This window comes from Rhipicephalus sanguineus, chromosome 9 (genome assembly GCF_013339695.2).
Source record: "Rhipicephalus sanguineus isolate Rsan-2018 chromosome 9, BIME_Rsan_1.4, whole genome shotgun sequence".
In the NCBI taxonomy this organism is placed as follows: domain Eukaryota; kingdom Metazoa; phylum Arthropoda; class Arachnida; order Ixodida; family Ixodidae; genus Rhipicephalus; species Rhipicephalus sanguineus.
Window position 1 is genome coordinate 117,132,953 of NC_051184.2, and position 22,099 is coordinate 117,155,051.

At 47.4% G+C, this 22,099-nt stretch overlaps 2 protein-coding genes across 2 annotated transcripts in view; one reads left to right on the forward strand and one right to left on the reverse strand.

The window, feature by feature from the left end:
* The window catches only part of LOC119406058 (myb-related protein B), a 167,586-nt gene extending 148,733 nt beyond the window's left edge, over nt 1-18,853 (reverse strand). The window contains exon 1 of the mRNA XM_037672903.2: nt 18,575-18,853. Coding sequence (XP_037528831.1) covers nt 18,575-18,612 — 38 coding nt within the window. The 5' untranslated portion in view covers nt 18,613-18,853. The remainder of the gene's footprint in view (nt 1-18,574) is intronic.
* A 1,220-nt stretch (nt 18,854-20,073) lies between these two features.
* LOC119406060 (cytochrome b-c1 complex subunit 7) lies at nt 20,074-20,541 on the forward strand. Its single transcript, XM_037672908.2, has one exon. It carries the CDS (start codon nt 20,150-20,152, stop codon nt 20,474-20,476), a length of 327 nt encoding a protein of 108 aa, XP_037528836.1. The 5' UTR covers nt 20,074-20,149; the 3' UTR covers nt 20,477-20,541.
* The last annotated feature ends 1,558 nt before the right edge of the window (nt 20,542-22,099 follow it).

Consider the following 22,099-nt stretch of genomic DNA (forward strand, 5'->3'; position numbering starts at 1 on the left):
GGGGGTGCTGCATCGTTCGAGCAGCAACTGCGAACTTCGCTCATAAGGGCGCGCTCGCTAGCGCAGTTTCGACAAACATCAGGAGACAGCTCGTAAACTTGCTGCGTTCTCAACGCTTCGAGTTTAGAGGACTGACAGCACAAAAACCGCTTCGGTCTCCGGAGCGCCGACCAGTGTCACACGGGCACTTACGATCGCGATCAGGGCCGATCTGGATTAAGTTCGACCCGGATCAGGTGCTGCTACACTGGTCACATTTAATCACGATCAGGCCCAATCGGGATCAACACGATCGCAACCTGCGCATTGCTAGATCTGGCTCCGTGATTGCGATGTGGCCGACGTCTGCGCCAAACTCGATCCGGATTAGGTTGTACCGAGTAGCAGCGACCAACCTGTTGACTGAGATCGAGAAGTCCGATCGGGATCGGCCCTGATCGCCACCAAACGTGCCCGTGACACAAGTATCACGCGAGATCAGATCCAAAGAGTTAGCTGCTACCCTTACTTCGTATAACATTCCAACTGGTTGTTTTCGCATTCATTGCTTCGCCCTTGCAGCGAAAATGTCTTTTTTTTTTTGTTCGGGAAATAGTTATGTTCCGCAAATGTAAAGGCTCTGCGATGTGTGCTTTCGCTTTTGCCACCAGCAGGCGAACTTGCACGCTCGGCAGGCTAATGAAGAAGAGTTGCCCCGGCTGTCTCTTTTGCGCCCGATCTGATGACTTCGAATGAGTAGCGCATAAAAAAAACGGAGGCAAAAGACACGGATGTAGCGAGCACAAACGCTAATGCTGTGAAGTCTCCGTTCTTTTATGCGCTACTCATTCGAAGTCATGCATCGTGACCAACTTGCCTGATCTCATGTTGTCTGGCAAGCTTCCCGCGACAGCATTAGGCCTAGGGAGCGCTAATCGCGTAGCCGCCTCATCAGTAAGGGCCGCGGAAGTGCGGTGTGGTGCCGGGTCAACGAAAAGCTTCGCAGTGGTTGCATTCTGAAAGGAGTGGACGAATGGAAACACCTTTACTCGCACCGTCAACGAAAACGAGTACCACATTCGAGTGGTGGTTCGCGGTCGCCACTGCTTTCGACGTCGCGCCCGGGAAATCGAACTGAGCATGCGGAAACTGCCGTTCCGCGGGGAATTCCGGCGCATAAACGAGGAGCTCTGAAAAGTTAGCCGGCGACTTCTGGCTACAGCGCTTCTTTTTTTTTCTGCGTTCGTTTTGTCGGCACCGCAGGTGCGCAAACATCAACATTCAACATTTTAATTTACACCCCAGTCGCACGGCTGCCTATTCATCACATCTTGCCATGGGTCGGCAAAAATTTTGGAACTCACTCAGATTCACTCAAGAAACATATTTTGTTGTGAGAGCTCACTCGGACTCAGATTCACCGAAATTTTCCTCAACCGAACTCGCTCGTACTCGGACTCACTAAACTTTTTCTCAATCGGACTCCCTCGGACTCAAACTCACCAACATTTTGCTCAGCCGGACTCACTCGGACTCCCGGCTTCACCTGAGCAAGCATTCTTGATAGGAAAGTGACGAGAGCCGCGTTTTCAAGAAAGGAAACGCGAGCAAGCCAGATGACGATTATTGTAGAGTAGCAGAAATACTCCCCAAATGCTCAAGTTTTTCTTAGAGCGTATGTAATTTTTTTTTTTCCTATGCTATACTTACTGTCATGAAATCATTTCCATGTCTGTTTACTTGTTTGTTAATTTCCTTTTTTACTGTGATTTTTTCCCCTAACATGTATAGAATGGTATTTTGGAGTTTTCTTGACTTTGTGGAAATTTTCTTTTTTGAATGAGTGTATGCATATGTATTATGTATTGAACTATATGCCCCCCTCACCGTATGCCTCTTCTGGCGCCTGTGAGGCATTTGCTAAATAAAAAAATTAATAAATAAATTGCTGTTAGTAGCGGCAAAGGTAGTAACAGTTACCACCCTTGCCGTTACTAACTGCACTTACTAACAGGGTAGTAACATATGTGACAAGCCGTTACTGCCCAAAAGTTAGCAAGTACCACTACCTTTTTTTTTAAGAGTGTACATGCAAATGCATAGACACTGATGGCTAGCAGACGACACGATATGCAATCGACACTGAACATGCCCTGATGGCAACTCCGCTGGATTTCGCGAAGCATTTTCCTTGAACAAATTGTTTGTGAACAGTATAAATTGTTTTATGAACTTGTAGAGAGCACGCGGCGGATGGACTGACTGCGAGACGAGGCGACCGTGCGGTATGGTTCCTTATTCTCCGTCTGCTGAGCTGCGGCGGCACGCGAGCGCGGGCCGCCACCCCGAAAGGTGCATGGAAAGAGAGGAGAGGGAAAGCGTACACCAGAGATTGTCTTACGCATACAAAAAAGCACAGTGTAAGAAATGATACACAAAGTAACATGGAGGAAGGAAAAATAAGGAGAGGCCCTGACGTCACATTCGTGAAGCCTCCACATCGCAAACACCCGCATCGCCTCCTAGCGAAGGAGCCTCGAAACATTTCGCGATTTCCGTCGTATCGTTTGCAAGCGCATGCGCGATTCGAGCCCCCCCCCCCCCCTTTTTTTTCGCCGTGGAAGCGGCGCCGCGGCGCGCAGTCGATTCACGCATGCTGTTCCTTGTGTGTGTTCTTTAGGAAAGCTACGCAATGCCCACGTGCACTGCGGAAAGTACCGGGTGTCACTTTTCATGTGTACGTACACGTTCGCTTCATTGCTGATCACTAATGCGTGTTATTTGCATGCGAAGCTCTCGGATGTGCGCTCTGTTGCTTCTTACTCATTGTGTCAACTCAGAACACACGTGAACTTTTGTTTTTGGCGTCTGACGCACCGTACATAACATGCGCTGAAGGCATCGTACGTTTTTAGAGGCTGTGTCTTTCAACGAAATGGCAATAAACTTATGTTGTTGCTATCGGACTACGTGATGTATGTATTGTGCGGTGTGCGCTCGCTGCGTGCTTGTTGTTGTGTGCGTACTGGAATTACAAACTTTACGTGCACGGTCGCGTATACAATACAGCGGTGTCCTCTTTTCGACGTGAAGTTACGTCAACTGTAGGTTGGCGTTGCGCCGAATAGCTACTCCGCTCACTCCATATACACGAACAAAGAACCGCTAATCCGGCAACAGATCGGGAAATCGCGCTACGAGAAAGGGAAGGCCCAACGCCCAGCAGAACGCGTAACTTCGAATACGATGATGCAGGGGCTGAACGTTTTTGATCACGGCGCGTACCGGTATTCTGTACTGTTGCACAAAAACGCTCCACGAAGAATTTCAGCACGCAGCGCTCGGGCCTGCCACGCACGAATAGCCTGGTAAACGTCTGCTCGCAACATTTTACTGTGTGCGAACCGCACAATACGCGCTAACTTTACGCCGGGACTACAAATATGCGCAGAAGCTAATCACCGCGGAGAGCACGCCGCGGGGCGTCTGCTGTTTTGTTTGCCCCATACCGTTTTGTTTGCCCCATAAATCTGACGTCACTTCCGCCACACTTTTCGCAATGCATTGAATACGATAGGGCCTCTCCTTAGTATTCCTTCCTCCATGCAAAGTAATGTTCACGGCACAGAGTTTATGTTACGTGTGTGTGTGTGTGTGAGGCGTGAGAATGTAAACACAACTTGCGAGCTCCGACGCTCACCACAAACTCGTCTACTAATGTTTCAATAACTCGAGCAGAACAGACTGGCCGGCAGCGTCGAGCAACCTTCACGTGGCGAGCGCGCGCACAGAGCGGCCCCCGAGTCCCCGAAATGACGTCACACGCGAGAGGGCGCCACTCAAAGATCTCGCGGCGAATACTCTCCTCGGCCAAACTGTATGTCGGATTCATTTGGTTGCGTCTAACAAAGCAACGAACCCCTCGAAAAAAAGTTAGCCTTCTTTCGTTCATTCAAGTGAATGCGTGCGCGCCGTTAGCGTATGAATTCTCATAAGACCACAATGTCACATGACGTAATCAATGACGTCACATATTCCGATAATTTGTGACGGCTTCCTACATTGTCGCTTGGTTGAAGGTGGGCCGATACCGGAGGCAGTGCAAAACCACGTGTGGCGCAGAAAGCTTCGAAGACTTGTCAATGTAATTTACTGATAAGAACATAGCTTTCGCCTTCGAGTTGTCTTAGTAGAATGCGTAAGGGACTTTCTAAATAAAAATTTTGGGACAGCGTGGTGTCACACGGTGTGATTAAACTCGCAAGGGGAGACCAGCCGCTGCCGACCAAATCGAGAGCATGCGAAGTAGCAAGAGCTGACACGAAGGGTGGTCCAGTGGTTACGGTGCTCGACTGCTGACCCAAAAGGTCGCGGGTTCGAATCCCGGCGGCCGTATTTCGAAGGAGGCGAAATGCTATTAGATTTTTAGGTGCACGTTAAAGAACCCCATGTGGTGAAAATTTCCGAAGCCCTCTACTGTCCCTCGTAACCATATCGTGGTTTTGGGACGTAAAAGCCTGACCATTATTATCTACAAAGGGTCGAGGGACTTACCGTGGGCGAAGCGGCACCGGCAGCACACGTCGGTCGGCACGGGCCCTGCTTCTTCGTCATCGCTCACCGCAGCTCGTGGCCCCATTACAAAAATACGATCCCTCTCGCAATTGTTCTCAACGCGTCCCCATAGATTTCGTAGCAGATGCGTTGGACGTTAAGAAAAACGCGTACAATTTGCGCGGAGTGAATAGGGCCGGCATGACTGCCTTCTAGTGAATGCATAAAACCACCGAGCATTTTGGTCCGACTCCGTAGTGTATTCGGCATGTTGCACTTCGGCTCACATAAATGCGAGAGGTAAGGGAGCCTACGTGACCGGCCGTCCAGTCATGTAAGCTCCCTACGAGAGGTTCGTAGTTCGCGCCTCGAACGCGTGAAAGCGTTGTGCTTCCTGCTCGCGCCACAGCGCCGCACCCAGCCGCTACTATAGTCGGTGACAAGCTAAGAATAAAAAGTAAACTCTACCGCTGTCCATTCGTGTTATGCGCGTCCAACTACGGCCGCTCTTTACAATGACGTAACGGTTAAGACGAGCCAATGAAAAATGCAACATGGCGCCGTTCGCGACGAGAGGCGAGGTACCGCTGCACCGATACCGAGATCCGTCAATTCGAATTTCCTGAGGTGTTAGTTTCTTCCAGAAGAAGCTGTTTCCTACTGTTATTCGTACGTACCCAGCATCATCCTCGCCGGTCGTCATCCGATGCAGTAGAAGCTTGTGACTGCCGCGTTTGGAGATCACCGAAGCGGCAGCAGCTCGGAGTGTTTTACAACGCTTTAGCGCGTTCCGTCGTTTCGGCAGCTTCAAGTTGCAACACGGCGGGCGTTCCCTCCATCGCTCGGATACACCAAGCATATCGCCAGAGGGTCACCACATCGACGATTGTCGTCGCGTTCATTCGTGTGCAGTGAGGTGAAAGTGAAGTCGGAATATGCGCGTCTGTGTACGATTTACCGCCCGCAAAAGCCATGGCGTTAGCGTTGCCACAAGTGCGTGTGCGTGTGTGTGTGTATTACTTGGAGCTCGCAACGTTGGAATCTTGGTGATCTATTGTGATATGCGCCGTGCTGTGCTCCTATATAAACGACGTATGTACGGACGAAGCGTGAGAGAAAGAAAGCCACCAACGTAGCCCGTTAGCGCAACACATTGCGAAAGTAAACAAACCAGGTGTGGAGAATATGCAGTGGTGTGTGCATTATAAGAAGATAATTGTGGTCATCTGGTGCGTGTGTGATTTTGTGACGTGTGCCTATTGGCGCAGTTGCGTTGTCTTAACGGAATTCAGTTCCACCGTCTCAGAATGATGTGCTAGGTTGAAGTGCCCGTCGCGTAAGTCTCACGCTCGATGCACGAACGCCTTGCAATGTTAAACGCCGTGCGAGGTAATCGTTGTCTGCAAACCGTGAAATAATGCGCTCGCTGTGGCACATCGATTGCATGGATCGTGATCGTAACTGAAGTAACGCCGCTAAAACTATTATTGAGTGAAAAAAAGCTTTTGTTTTTATAGGCGTTGCATCATACTTCACGATATTGTATTTGGAATTCTTGTTTTTGTCTAACGTGCGTTGTTTTTGCATTTCGCGTGTATTGTGTGCATGTATCACGCAGTGATAATTTGTTTATATTAAACTCGTGAAGCTCATAGTGCATAGACCCTTTTGTTTAAGCGCTTATCCCTTCTTCTGAAGCCTCACCCCCTCACTATGCTTCACAAACAAATGAAGAGGGGGGAGCCGGAGAGGTGGGGCTTGACAATGTACGAAACGGATGTACTTACTGATTGTGTCCACCGATATTATCTATATAGACATCTATATGTTTTACTTTTTTTTCTTCGAAGATGCGCGTGTTTTCTCTATGTCCGAGTGTGTATGTGTGGTCTTTTGACTACTGATTTTTTTCATTTCTACATTTTTTATTGTTTATTTTTTTTTCCTTGCTCTACCTGCACGCAGGACGATGCTATAAAAGCGCATCGAAGCCTCGTAAATTTTGCCTTGATATCAAAACGTTGACAAATAAACTGTCTTTTGAGAAGCGTATATCCTTTTCCTGTTTGTCGTATGGCAACCGATGGCAGCCTCAGTGCGTGTGTGTGTGTGTGTAAATATATATATATATATATATATATATATATATATATATATATATTTTTATATTTATATATCGTAGGGGGGGGGGGGCTCTTCCAGTAAAAGTGTGCCCCTCTGCTGTAATGCCGACTGGGGCGACGCAGGTATGTAATAAATAAATAATAAATTAATTAAAAACTTGAACGTTCAAAGTCTTAAGGGGTAATGGCAGTGCCAGTGCAAGTTGTCGAGGCGAGAAACAATCCCACGTAAAGCTTTTAGTCAACTCCAATTTAGCCCCCTGCATCTCCTTGGCGTGAAAGTAACGGTAACGCATGCAATGACCCCCACAGTTAAACGCGATGTGTGCTACACGCTTTTATTTCGTTGAAACAAGACGTCAAATGAAGCCTTGGCGTTTAGCTCAAACACGATGACAAGCACGACGACTAGAGACGCAAATGCGGTATCAACGGCAACACAAGAGTCGAAATTCACGAAGGCAATCTCAGACCACTTCGCCATACTTCCCTTTGAGTCAGTTGCCATAGTTACAGCAGACAGTGAAGAAAACTGGCGGCGAAAGTTTCGCAAAAAAAAAAAAATAGAAACGACCTTGTTAAATGCGATTAATGTCCGTGTTTCGTTCTTTGAAACCATAAAATAACGATTCCTTTATTTTAAGCTTTATGTTAAATCTGGCATTTTTTGTTTTAATACCAAAATAGGTGCTGCTCAGAAACATCACCTTTGAGATGTACATTACTTCTTCGTATAGACTCCGAGATCACCGTGGCGGGGGGTGCGATTTAAATAACAGCTATATTGTTATGCTGACGCTGAACTCTGTGCCTTCACAGTTTATTTTATCTAGCTTTGCTTTCTTTATTTCAGTATCAGTGCAGTATTGCAAAATAAGGTTTATATGCGTGAAAATTATTGCCATTGTTTAGGAACTACTTCGTTTGTAGCGCGGAGGCATGCAAAATATGAGCAATGCGGCCTCGTGGGCGGAGCTTATATTTATTCTTAGGCTGTCACCGACTATAGTACCGCGGCGCAGTACTCCCCTCTGCACCGCTACTACAGAGCTATCCCTGTCAAGGTGGGAAGAATATATTGCGAGTTGGCGCCTGGAAACGAGTTTGCATTTGTGGCGTAGTGGTCAGAGCGTCCGGCTCCTTTGTTCGAAATTTGTGAATTCCGCGGTCTTTCTTCTGAAATTTTGAGCTACCCTGGTGTACGTTTATTAACATCAGTTATGTTACCTTCGCCGTCGCTGCAGACATAACGTTGTAGAAAAGCAAAGACGATTTACTAAACCGGCACAGCGAATGACATCTCTTCAACAATGCTACGGAGCTCGCGCATTTAGTCCGCGGTTGTTAATGGTGACCCTTGCCGTGCGGATTACCTCCCGCTGTCCGGGCTTTTCCAGGAGGTCGACTTTTTTCAACTTCGTGGCGAACGGTCAACTGATGACAGAGTGCTTATCGACATTGTTACCATCGATAAGCACGTCGACGTTCGTAGGTCGTTGTCTTGCGTTACGGTTAGGTCACGGCGTCGAATAGCAGCTGCGTCCGCTTATCCGCTGCTGCTACGTGGCGTCGTCAGGTCTTCCAGAGGCAATTTAGTTCCAAGAGCGGATCGGCTGCCATCGCGCACCGCTGCGATCGAAATGGCCGGGAATGGAAATAGATTCGCTCGCCAGGCAGAGCATCTGCCATGGTGGAGCAGTGGCGTGGCGTGGAGTCGAGAAGTGGGCGCGCGGACCGGGAGGAACTCGCTTTCCTAGCAGACGACATCCGCTGCAACGAGCCGACTCCACTCGCGGTGTAGAAGTACCGTTTTTGTAGCGTTAGCTACACTTGCCTAGCCGGAGCCGATTTCGCGTGATCCTCATGAGCCGTGCTGCGCATGCGCGAGGATCAGTGATATCACACTGCTGGCTCACCGGAGCGCGCGTATTTGACAACCGTATGCTACGCAACGCAGGAGAGAGAGGGGAGACCGAGGGAGACGCTCATGTCGTCTGCTCTGGCGTTTATTGGCTGCCGGTGCCGCGAACGCCATTTCCGCTTTGCCAGCAGCCGAGGCGGCTGGCATGCCGACGTTGGTGGTTGACGAGCAACTGAGAGCCGCTGTTGTGTGGTGTTTTGTGAATGGGAGTGGCTAGGGTTACGTCCAGACCACAGTGTAAGAATATACTCAGGTGATGACACTCTTCCCCCAACGCATGGGAAACCGCAATCCACGCGCGTCTTGGAGCACAAAAAGCGGGGCAGTCGTCTCCATAGCAACGCGCATGCTGCTGATAACGTGCATTTTTCTGTGCCATTTGCTGGATAATGTGCATCCGCCAAGCGGCGTCGAGGGGCGAAATCGAGAGAGCAACAGGAGAGGGCACGGCGAGCGCTGCGGCGATGACGCAGCACCACCGTGATTCGGCTACTCGCGGGCGCATCTCAGCCTCAAGCCATTAGATGGCGCACCACTCAACGGACCGACGACCGAACATTTTCTGGCCGCCTACGCGCGCGCAGTGTCAACACCGGAATATTCTTACACCGTGGACCAGACGTAACTGTAGTCACCGCTATCGTTACGTCCGTAACCCACGGCAGGGTTCTGTTTGGTGTCGCAGAAGTCTGTTGCCAGACTGAGAAGCGCGAAGAAATTTTCCTGTTGCTCAGTGAAGGCCTTCTGCGCCCTTCGGGCGCGGAAAACTAATCGTGGCTTCGCCCTCGCTTCGCGAGTGCGGCCATTTCGCTAACGCTCAATGGCCGGTTGGCAGGGTCTCCGGCACGCGCTACTAGCCGCGACAGCCGCTGTCGCGGCCACGCGCTGTTTACCCGCACGCCTGCCCATTCGGGGAATTTCAAATTGCGGTTACAGCGCAGGAGAAGACACGAGACAGGGACCGACGAAGACGAGACGGTCCCTGTCTCGTGTCTTCCCCTGCGCTGTAACCGCAATTTGAAATGGAATACCAACTAGCCCGTACTCGCACCTTCCTTCGGGGCAGGCGCGCGTCCGTGCCAGCGTCCTTGGTGTGACAGAACCCTGCCAAGAGAAAAAAAAAAAAAAAACCGGGACAGCAGCGAGGTTCGAACCAACGTCCTCGCAGTTTCGAGTACGACACGTTAACCGTTGCGCCCCTAGGGCCAATAGGTTCGGTAGGTCTAACGGGCTGCATTTGTGTTGTCACGCTGGGCGTAACTTTTAAGACTCTGTATTCGTGTTATTCTTACGTCCAGACGTAACTGCAACGGCTCCTATCGTTACGTCTAGACGTAACGCTAGACACTTCCTTTGTGAATACGCCGGTGATCAGTCAGCCATTGCCGCGGCAACCGTGCGAAAAATTTCAACCAAAGCGGAAATGGCGTTCGCGGCACCGGCAGCCAATGAACGCCAGAGCAGACGACATGGGCGTCTCCCCATGGCCTTCCCTCTCTCTCCTGCGTTCTGTAGCATACGGTTGTCAAATGCGCCACCGGCGTCGGCATCTCACGCGCTCTCCGCCACCGCCGCGCGCGACTCGCCGCTGCTGGTCTGCGCATCCGAGAGGAGTGACGTCGTAGCCATGGCAGACGCACTGGTGCCGGCGCACGCGCAGCTATTCGCCTTCGCTGTGCAGTCGCCGTCTGACACTGCGCTGGAGCCGCTTGATAGCGCCTCTGACTGGCGTTTGCAGGTGGGTAATGCCATGGAGAAGGAGAGCGCAAATCCTGCTCAACGGTGCAGAAGAGCCGAGAAGCTTATCTCATCGGATCCCGAAGTAGTTGCCTGGCAATTAGCGGTTCAGCGTACGAAGAATGAAAGAAGAAAGCTAATGATCCTAGACAATCTGGAAAGCTAAGAATAATCAGCTGAACCTTTGCTAACGATACGTATATCCTGGCATAGCCGAGCTAAGCAACTGCAATTTTTTTTTCTTTTGTTGTTCTCGGCATCGCCTCCATCCGAAGCAGACAAACTATGCCATTTTGTTTTAAATGCGTAGCACTTCAGGGGCCCGGCTGGTCGTTCATCCATAATCTCATGTGGCGTTGTCACGCTCGCAATCAAGTGCTCAATACAGGCCTAACACTTGGCTAGCAATGCTCAAAACCTTGTTAAAATAAACAAACACGGTCTAAAGCAATATAATTAACAGCAATAAGCATATATATTGGCCTGGAGAAGTTCAGTGCAACAAACTTATTATAAAATAATGCTGCCATCTCAAGAAGTGTGGGCACTGTTCGCTGTGGTCGCAAATTTTATGTTGGGCATAAACCAATGTTGTGCACATAAATGTCAAACTAGCCATTTGTATTGCTTACATTCTCTGTATTACGTTAAAATAAGATATAACGCTCTATAAATGGTGATTAAGTATCGAGAGATGAAAATGAATTCGTGGGTTGTTAGTGATTATGCACTATTTTCTTGCAACGACAGGTCATCAGTGTTCCTGCAACCCCTTACATCATATTTTTGGGAGGAGACGTTCAAGTGGCTGGCCTTCATCAAGGTGGACTGCTAGGAGCTGTTTGCACTTAAAAATGGGGGGAGGGGCTGGCGGCTATTTCATCCGCTTACTGGCTCTTCAATGTCCAGTATGACCCCAAGCTGTTCCAACACTCGGCCTTGTCCTCGCTCTCACGCTGAGTGCCCCTACAGTAGTGGCTACAGACTTCTTGAACAGTCATCAGAAGTGCGCCATGGTGAAAGTGCTCAAGTTCTGTATCGTTACCTCGTCGTGCGTCCGGCTGTAATTTTTAAATACATGTTTTATTTGGCCTAACCATTTCTGTAATGTGTATGAAAGAAGCCAACAGTGATTGAGACCAAGGAGAGATTATGGGAATGCCATTAGTTTCGTCATGGTGTTAGTAATAGAAAATTAGTTGTCTTCAGAGGCAGTGGGCTGGGATGCCACTGGCAGGATGTCGTTTCCTGCTTTCTAATCATTTGCCTTTCACCCACAAAATGATTACACTGACAGCTTTTCATTGTGAACACCACAAATTTTTAAAGTGCAGAAGCGTCCCCCACATGCTTCTCTTGGTCTCGGTTACTGTTGCAGTGATGGAAGCAACATTTTGCTTTTTGGAGCAAGTTCTGGAGCAGAAAAAATGCTGCTTTGGAGCTGGCATAAGCGTTTTTAGAGCAGAAAAGTATGCTACACTCAGCGATAACTTTTCTTGACAGCACTGTGGAAGCTACAGAACCGAAACGCATGCCTGCTGCCGCGCCAAAACATAGTACTTAAGTACTATGTTACTGATAATTTTCTCATTTGCTTTGCTGAAATAAATACTGCATTATTTATTATGAGACTCAAACAGTTGCAGAAAGTTATAGCTAAAATACAGTTATTGCTCACTTTGCAAGAATGCCTTCCTTTTCTTTGCATTTCTTAGACAGCACCACATTTTCAGCACGGCCGTTTTCTAAAGTAAACTGACGTAGTGGGTGAGTGTGCGGCCACAAACGCACTGTTTAATTCTCGAAGAAAAATATACTCGTAATATCACACTAAAATGTACGCTGAACAACTAAAATGTTTCTCCCATTCACATTTTTCGTGTATATAATTTTCTAAACGCGGTAATGATGCGAGTGAGCAAAGCCAAAATGAGCCGCAAGCTGCTGTACTACTTGCGGAGCAACACGAATGTGCGAAAGCCCTGCCTCCATAGCCTTCGCTCCACAGTCAAGATAAGTTGTCGCCGAGTATAGTTTCGAGAAGCAATTGGCTTTTTCGAGCAGATGGCAAATAATCCATGCGACTCAGGGCCCATATTCACAAACAAACCTTATCTTATCGCTATAAGGCTGCCTCGCAAGGAAGGCAAAAGTGTAAGGATAAGAAAAGGTCACAGTGTGTTTCATAAACTCGCCTTATTCATTTTTAAGGCAGCCTTACGGAAGGCGGCCTTGTCGTCATAAGGAACGAGGGTGGGCGCGAGGCTATGAACATTTACTGGCTCATTGTTGGTTTATTAGCAAGAAAAAAAAAGCTGTATGCTCCTCAAAACAATAAGAAAAATGCAGGAACACGTACGTACCCGTGGAAGTTTCGGTAAGAACGCGCCTCGTCTGGCCGCGCCGTTTGCTCCTTTTTTGTTTGTTAACGTTTCACCGTTGTCATAGCAACCGGTGGCTTACCTAGACGCGCCAGTCCACGAAGCAATGGTTTTTACGAGGGCACCGACAGGCACGTGGAATTATGAGCGCTTTTTCTCCATCTGCCTGCGTGTGTGGCTGCTTGCGTGGATCATACATACGCTTGTTATCGAGTGCGACAGAAAGGCAAAAATTGCATCTCACTGAAGATCCAGCGCTGCTCATTGACTTGAAAGCGGCGCATTGTGATAGCACACGGTGTTAGTGAAGGACAACACGAGAAAGTGGGAGCAGCTCAAAGCAGCAAGAGCGACGTGCGGCTGCGCACCGAGCAGCGGCTATGTGACTGCAAAAATGGGTAAAAAATATTGCAGTGAAACACGTCGGCTTCCGCACCATACCCTGACTGATTTTTTCACACGTTTAATAATGCGGGGCAATGTAGAACTCACCATTAACAATTGGAAAAGTGCCTGCGCAGTAGAAACAGAGCACCACCAGCAGCTGGAGGAGTGGTGGCGCGGGAAAACCGACAAAGTGGGGGCACGTTTCCAGCGGCAAGCTCAGGGACATGAAGTGCTTGCTTCGAGAATCTGCTCAGCAACACACCGTCGCTGAACTCTTCCGTGGAATTTTGATGGTTGCCAAACACTCTCAACGTTAATTGCACATATGAATGCCAATAGCGTATGTCACCTTTTCTTTAATGACATTGTAAAGCTTCTTGCGCAATCAGCCATGGCGCCTTAAGGTACCTGCCAGGCTACCTTATCAAACGCCACCTTTTCACGGCGATAAGGTTAAGGAAAGGCTGGATTGCAGCATAAGGTTTGTTTATGAAACGCATTAAGGTGCCGAAAAGGCAAGGAGGGCAAAAGATAAGGATAAGGTTGGTTTGTGAATACGGGCCCTAGAGTTTAAAGCATCATTTAAGCATTTCATAAATATTATTATTTATTGTTAAACATATTGCACATACAATAATCACTGCTAATTGATAGAAACATAATTAAGCAGATGGATGGTCATCGAACCCTAAGCAAGACAAGCTATATATTTAAGATGCCAGTACTTGTGGCAGAAATTATATAGAAGCAACAAAGCTGAACACCAAATTATAAAAGTAACCACAGTCACATGTAACAGTCATCAAAGAAATAGTTTATAAACGGTACGAGACCAAAGCAATCTGTCACTTTCATACTTCGCCAAACATTGACAACTCTTTTCAAAGAAGGCTCCCTGGGTGCTGCTACAATCCCCTCTGGGATGTTATAAATATGCGTAACCTTCCAAAAAATGCACTATTGAGGCAAGGGCCTCAGCCTTTGTACTCTGGTGCAAGTCTACCCCCTTTTTCTGTTGAAAAGGTCTGCTAAGAGAGAACCCTCACAAGGATCATGGCAGGCAACGCAAACTCGTGATGCAGGTGGTTGTTGGTTAATTGTTGCCAAGTTGGTGCGTTTTGCATGCTGTTGCACAACAGCACTTTAAAATTGATTTTAAATATGTTCTAGGCTATACACCTTTTCACAAGAGAGAAAAAAACGCCGCCATGTTGGGCTGCGCGCGGGAGTACAAAGGCCGAGGTCATAGCCTCGGTAGTGCATTTTTGGGGGGTCACGCCTATTTAGCGCAGCCCAAAGAGAACTATGGCGGCGCCCAGGGAGCCATCTGTGAAAAGGTCTATACTAGCCACTGATATTTTGTAAATAATGCGCGTGTCCACACAAATTTATCTCACAAGTTATCTCAGCTTCAAAATTTTGTGTCAGTACTCCTTTGACCCTTTGTGTGATTGCGGAACACTTACGTCCCATTTTTCTGTCTGGAGGAAAAATTTTCTCCCACATCACTCATTGCAATTATCGCAACATTAAGTCACTCATATCTTACCTAAGTATTTGTATTCTTGAGGAAAAATCTTTTATCACACTTTCGAAAGGCAGAATTAGTGTTACAGTGACATTAAATTTCGGTGAATTTATGACAGCTTCTGAATTTTCTTCTTCAGATAGAAAGAAACTACCAATCAAAAGACCGGATAATTTTCTCTTTTTCTGGTTTTTCAGAGGTGATTTTAGCTTCCAGTCATCACGTGTTTTTGTATATTTTCAGAATAACTTGACCGATAAATGCAGCAGAACAATCCCCTGCGAAATTGCCACGCTCATTCCTCAGTGTAATTGCGGATATCGGTGCGTGGAAATATTTTTCTTGATATCATATTCCTCTTGAAAAGTAGGCGCACATTCAGGCACAACAGCTGTACTCGACAATTTCGACAGCCAAAGCAAGGACAGGCAAATGGGCAAAAAAATGTTTGGTGCATGCGGTGAAGAAGCTTTACAGGAACAGACCACAGAGCTACGACGGCTCACAAGAGGCGCAGGTGTAGGTGGTGTTCTACTGCTGGAATGAGATCCCCACGACTTTGCTCAGCACACCTTTAGAAGCGATACTCTGTGCCACTTGTGTCAGCCGTTCCATCCCAAATATCTGCTGATGCAATCTCGAGATGATGCCTTCATGAGACAGTGTTTTCCTACCTTTTGAAAACACTCATGAGTCAGTGGTACATGTATGTCCCACTTTTTTTTTTCAGTAAACTACTGGCTTGATTTTGATGAAATTCATTTTATACTATTTCTTTGGAGCTTACATGAATATACCACAGCTGTTTTTTATATGACTGTGTCAGAAATATAGGCAAACCTATAAAGGGTTAGGACTTAATGCCAGTTGGGCGACACATTGCGGGCAAGACAAATGGCGTTTTCTTAAAGGGGTACCGAGACTAAAATTTTCAGCTTTTTTTTTTTTGTCAAGTGAGAGGCCAAGCCCTAAAGAGCCTAGAAAATGTACTGATAAACATGAGTGCACCATGCAAAACTAATTACAGTAGGTTTTAGAAGGTGGTTTCCATTCATATTGTACCCTTACGTCGCAACAATATGAGCTTCTCTTCACGTGCTCGTGCAAGATATCGTGACGTTTCCATGGCCGCTACACTCCGTGGCTTCGTTGGTCACGCACAAGCGAACATTTTGTATGTTTTGGTACCTGGCTTCATCACAACTAGCCATACTGGTGTGTGAAGTCACCAGAATTGACCCTGTAGCCTGACGTCACGATAATGTCGATGTCAGCAGGTGCGCCATGCGAAAAACGACTTTAACGCCAGAATAGCGTATTGGAATTTACTGACTTTCACACTTGCTGACAACCGTCTCTGTATACAGCAGATCTCTACGGCAGAGCAAACTCAGCTTCGAAGATTAGTGTCTGTACCCCTTTAACACCATTTGGCACCAAATGCTTTCTCCAGAACTGCATGCTCTCGATGCAAAAGCTTGCTCAGTGCAGTGTGCATAAAATATATGATATAGCATCTATCGTGTAAAACATATTTAAAATATTATAAAAAAGGGACACTAAAGAAAAACAACAAATCGGTTTAGATCAATAAATTATGCTCTGAGATCTCTAATGTCATTAATTTGGCCATCATAGGTTTATTAATAGAGAAAATTAAGTTCGAAGTCCATGACGTCACGGATTTCAAAGTGCATTTATCGTATTTTGGCGCCATTGGCTCAACAAAATTACCCCAAACTTGGTATGTTAAGTCTATTGCCCCTTCAGAGGACAATGTACTTCATTTTTACACATTATGAACTACGTAGTCCTTAGGAGGCGCCGTCAAAACATGTGACGTCACGGCGAATGGTGCGGAAACTTCAAGGTGGCATTGCCACCCACATTTTGTTTTTGTGCGTTTTCTCACTTACTAAGCGCATTCTCGCAGCAAACGTGGTGTTTTTGGTATTGTGAAAGAGTACTGTACCAATATGAGAAAAATCGTTTTGCTCTTTAGTGTCCCTTGTAACAACCTTCATGTTGAAACTAAAATAAAACTGTGCAGGGGGACGGAACACAAGTAGAAGAAGTAGACAGGACGGGCGCACAGTGTTCTTCTTGTGTTCCGTCCCCTTTGCAGTTTTATTTAAGTTTCAATGTCACACCAACTAGCTCCCCAACGCGCATTACTTGAATCCTAATGTCATTCTTCAGTTGCACTAAAGCAAAATTCAATTGAGAATTGCAACGGCTACAACATGACAGGCACCATGTTGTTTCTGGGCTTCGGATTCAACATGTAATGGCCAAAGTTGCTATGGTTGGTTGAAATGTTGTAAAAGACAGCAACAGACTCAAGCTAATGGCACCATATAGCATGCATATTTCTACATTTCATTAGCACTGAGAACAGACTAGACTTGTTAAAATGCGTGTTTATTATTAATTACCCTGAAATCGATCTATTCAGAAATCACTGCTACTGACATCACGACGACATATGCCATTAATTTTATAGGTGTGGCAGCTCCGCCGAAAAGAAAGTTCTTCAGGAACTTATGTAGTGGATAGAGAGATCTAGTGTCGGGGACCCCAAGCCGCTTGTGTACTCCTCGCTGAATCCAAGGAGAATACAAAGAAACCCAAGGGCTTGCATACCTGGCACTAAAACTCTCTAATAGCATTTCTCGTGCGCATGTAGCATGGGCGCAACATCTTTGCTCTAAAGTTCTTTGCTGTAAATCTATAATGAAGAAAAGCATCACTGCTTGAAAACACTGACAAGATCACACAAGGACGGGCGCTGACTGCCAACAAATTAATTTATTGTGACCATCCTTATTGAGAAAACCTGATCAACCACAAAGACAATTAAGACCGGAGGGTGCAAGGATTCGACCTAAGTAGGAGCTGCTACGAAGAGTGCATCACCAGCAAACGATGTCACATCGATGGTGTAACTCTTGTTTGAAATCGTGTAGGGAAATAAGTACACACGTGCAGGATCGATTGGGGGCCGCAGCTGCTGAGAATGGCTTCAAAGAAGTGTTTAGGCCCAGTAGTTTTATTCCAGTACTTAGAACAACTCGCCAGGAAGGACGAGCCATGCCATTTGAAGGAGACGATTACGCGTAAGTTTTCAAGGCACTGGGATCCTCGGCGACTTTTAGAGCTTATTACCGGAACCCCAGGGGGCAATATATTCGATAAGAGCGCAATGCACAGCCTGGCATGTTTCTTTTCCTGGGCACAGTGGCGACATTTGATCGAGATTGTGCGTCTCGGTTTCTCACAAGTGTCTCGAATGAGTCCGAAGGTTCACCGAAAGTTTTACTCAATAATTCATTATTCAACTTGCAACTTTGCTTAATTAACTCAGTACTCAATGCCAGAGACAGCAGTCGCTGCACTACACTAGGGTTAAAAGGGTCGTGTTTACATTACGCAAGACAAAGCGTAGTCACACCTATTGTGAACTAGTGCGAGCAGAGTCCTTCAATTAAAGGACTCTGGTGCGAGTGACCAAGAAAAGCGATCGACTGCCGGTGACTTGACTGAACAGAGAGTGAAACAGATGTAAGCGAGTCCGCATTCTCGCTCACGCAACGCTGAGACGACCAAAAGCAAACATAGCCAACGCCCGACCACGCGTAATCGCGATCACCAATGCGGTTCACGCCAGTCAACTTTCGAACTGGCTACCACAGCAAACGAGTCCTTGATCGTTATCAGTGTTTGCATACCATCAGCGCCACTGGAAAAACAAGATCACAGCCATCATCGGCAGAGGCTCGTTCCCAAAAGCGCGCTCCTTGCGAGCGGCAGCAGTTGGCGCGAGACAGCTGGCGTGCGAAAACTTCTCTGCTGCAAACTTCTCAATCGCCGCCGATAGAGATCGTTGCCTTGAGTGGCGCTTACGAAGCGATAACGTGCGGAGATTCCCGCGCACAGCGACCGAATATCGACGGAATGAGCTCACCTTTGAGTTAAATGTCGCCGGTACATGGTTCCCACCATGGTTCCCACACACTATTCAGGTGTCCATCTTCGCGAACCTCGTTCACGCCGCTGCCGAGTAGCGACAGGCACAAACACGAGTGGGCCGCCAGTCCGACGGAGATAACGCCGATCACCAGCTGCACGTGTTACGGACGCTACACTCGACATACACGGGAGTCATTAATTACTTGAGCCACATTTCGGCACAAAAGCTGAGCGAAGCGCTGTAATGGCGGGCGCAGCCATCGAATTTGCGCGCCTTCTGTCCGACCGCCGACGGGTTCGCTGCTCCTGATTGGTGCAGAGCTAAAGTAGGTACATACATAACGATATTGCGCGGTTCTCATTGGTGCGTACACCGGAAACGGCATCTCATGAGAACGGACACGGGACAGCGATCACTACGGGGCACGGGAAAAAAGTAATCAGCAAAATACAGCGGAGTACGGTGAGGCATTACAATGCGATGAGGTAGTTATCAAAAACTCAGACGGGCGGTGTAGATTCATTGAATAGTAGCAATGGACAAAAGAAAGAACGCCTCTGATCGAGACAAAATCGGAAGGAAAACATTTTATGGAGATTCAAAGGGAAGCACTTTTAGAAGTGTTTTGTGTGTGTGTGTGTGTGTGTGTGTGTGTGTGTGTGTGTGTGTGTGTGTGTGTGTGTGTGTGTGTGTGTGTGTGTCCCGTCAATCAACCGCGTTTGGGCAGAGTGCCCCACATGATGCCATGAGTTTTAGCAGAGTCCTTCGACTCTGGTTTTAGCACATAGAATGAAATTTCAGGAACAGCTCGGGGAAGATGAACTTGTGATCAGAGCACTCCATTTGTACAAAAGAGGGTAATTTTCTGCCTGCACTAGCTTTACCAGTGTAACTCTTGCAAATAGTTGCCTTGTTTTTTTTATCCCGCACAGAAAGAGTGTAGAACCGCCCGCCTACACGAACCTACTTTTTAGACGAAGAGCAGCATGGTAAAAACACTTTCCACACCAGGTTTCGGTGAGTAGGTAGCAGACGACGGACAAACGGGCAGAAGTTGCAAACGCGCGGCGCCATTTTGTATGCGACTGGTGGAGCTCTCACTCGTGGAACAAAACAAAAATTAGTGTCACAAGACAGCCTGTCCACGTACCTGGAAGCACGTGGACAGGACAGGCTGTCTTGTGACACTAATTTTTGTTTTGTTTTTTTCATAAGGTGGAAGTTCTCAACGTGGAAAGTCGGGCGCTTTCCGGAGACGACGACACCAACGACGCACGCAGTCTGCTATTATTGGCTGCAATTCAATAATCAGAGCGTATCTGGGTATGCACGTCATAGCTTGTTCCGTGCACTACACTCAATGCACTAAAGTTTAAGAGCATAAAATCTGCGCACGGAGTGTAGATGAATAAAAATAGCCAAATCAACTTGTTGAGTTTGCGACCCTGTGCCTTGCGAAGCCGTCACTAGCCATCAGAAGCAGGCATAGTCGGAGCCACTTCGAGCCACTGCGGAATACCCGAGAGGCGAGGACGGCGCAAAGGTCGTGGTGCTAGGTCGATCGCAAAGATGAGCGCCAACCAAGTGATCAAGAACACCAGCACCTGGGCTCGTTTCATGTTCAGTACGAGCAAGTACTACCAGTACGGCCTGCTCAAGAACGACATGTACCGCGATGAACCGGTGACGCTGGAAGCCGTGCGGAGGCTGCCCAAGAAGTTGCAGGACGAGCGCAACTACCGCATCCTGCGGGCCATCCAGTGCAACATCGCACACACCATCCTGCCGGAGAGCCAGTGGACCAAGTTCGAGGACGACGTGCCCTACCTGGAACCGTACATCGCCGAGGTCGAGAAAGAGGAGGCCGAGAAAAAGGAGTGGTACCGGACCCACTGAATCAATGGCGTCGTCGTTCAGCTGTGTCGAAGCAAGAAGGTACTAAATAAACGTGTTAGAGAAGAGCACTGTCTTTTGCTTACTCTGTTGGGAAAATAACACAATCCTTAACCGGGGGGGTGGACGGCGGAAAATAAGCGGTAACGTCATGGACAAGGCTGAAACGAGGCTACTGCGTTAAAACACCACCCATTTATAAGCTCTCCCGTGCGTCACTTGTCGGAGGCAGTGCTTCAGAAAATCGAGCATCGTGCTACGCAGTCGGTGCCTCTCAAATACGGGGTTATAGGAACGGCCTCCGAAGCCAGCCTGCCGAAGTGACATTTCTCATCAAAAGCGTCTCATTTTTCCTGACACCGTATCACTATAATATAAATACCTGATTTCGTATTACCTTGTTAACGATGAAGTGCGTAGCGGTTGTCGCCACCGGAGTTTGGCCACACACGTGCGCTGAATGCTAGCCAAACGGCCTATGAATGGTGATTGACAAAATAGTGCTCGAACAATGCCGGCTCGCATACTTCTAAAGCTCCTCACGACTTGAACAGCCTCCTTAATTTCTGATATTTGGACTCCCTGTTCTATGCACTTTTCACAGACAGGGGGCTCTTTTTCTCGCAACTTTGACATACCTTCGGAGTTGTGTAGTGCTTTGTTAACGCACGATATTTCCGAGCATTGCATAAAATTGCATGCTACATCGGACGCAAATGAAGACAGTCGCATGCATCAGGCTTAGTTACGTATAGTCAATTCATTAAGTGCTCCACAGATGGTTCAGTAAAAGTTGGATGGTTTGGTGTCTGTTCACAATGAATTTTAAAAGCATGCAAAAGGGCGCCCACATGAATGAAGATGGGACAAATGCTCACTCATTACTCCACTTTATTTATGAAATCACTGGACTTGACAGAGTATCCTACAGTAAAAACAATTTTTTACTAAACCCATTAATCTGAACAACTGACTAATTTAACAACAGCTGGCATATTGTGACAACAGTAACAAATCTAACAAAAATTGGGGGACGCTTAAGCTTCGCCTTTAAGAGTTGAACACGATAGCGATATCCGGCCCCATCCTCATCGTGCTCTGTTTCGCTTGACATTATGTTAAGTCGCCCGGTCTCGCACACGCACTCACCATACCTATAGTAAAGGTAAAAGTTTCCGCCCTCTTCAACAGCACTTTTATGACAACAATGTACCCACTACGTGTGTGTAAGAGAATGTGCACACTAATGTGTATGCCCTTTGCAAGGGGTGACATGTTTTAAACCAGCAGCAATTATGCGCGTGATACTTCTTCGAAGTTGCGATGCACTCACTACGTGTTCGTAAGGGAATACGCGCACTAATGTGTGTGCCTTTTATAATGGGTGGCCGGCTTTAAACCATCAACTTGTTATGCAGTTCACATGGTGTGATGCCCGATGCCAATATACGCTTGTACCCCGTTTTACTGCGATATTACATCTCGTACTGTGACACCTGTGCACAGGACGCGTATGTTTATGAAGCATTAAAGTTAATTTCAGTGTAGTTCCAAGCAATGGAGCGCCTCTGTGGTAGAACACCTGCTTGCCATGCAGACGGCCTGGGTTCAATTCTCACTCTTATT

What these genes read in the sequence shown, in the direction of transcription:
- LOC119406060 (XM_037672908.2), top strand. Translation starts at nt 20,150, where the DNA reads ATGAGCGCCAACCAAGTGATCAAGAACACCAGCACCTGGGCTCGTTTC.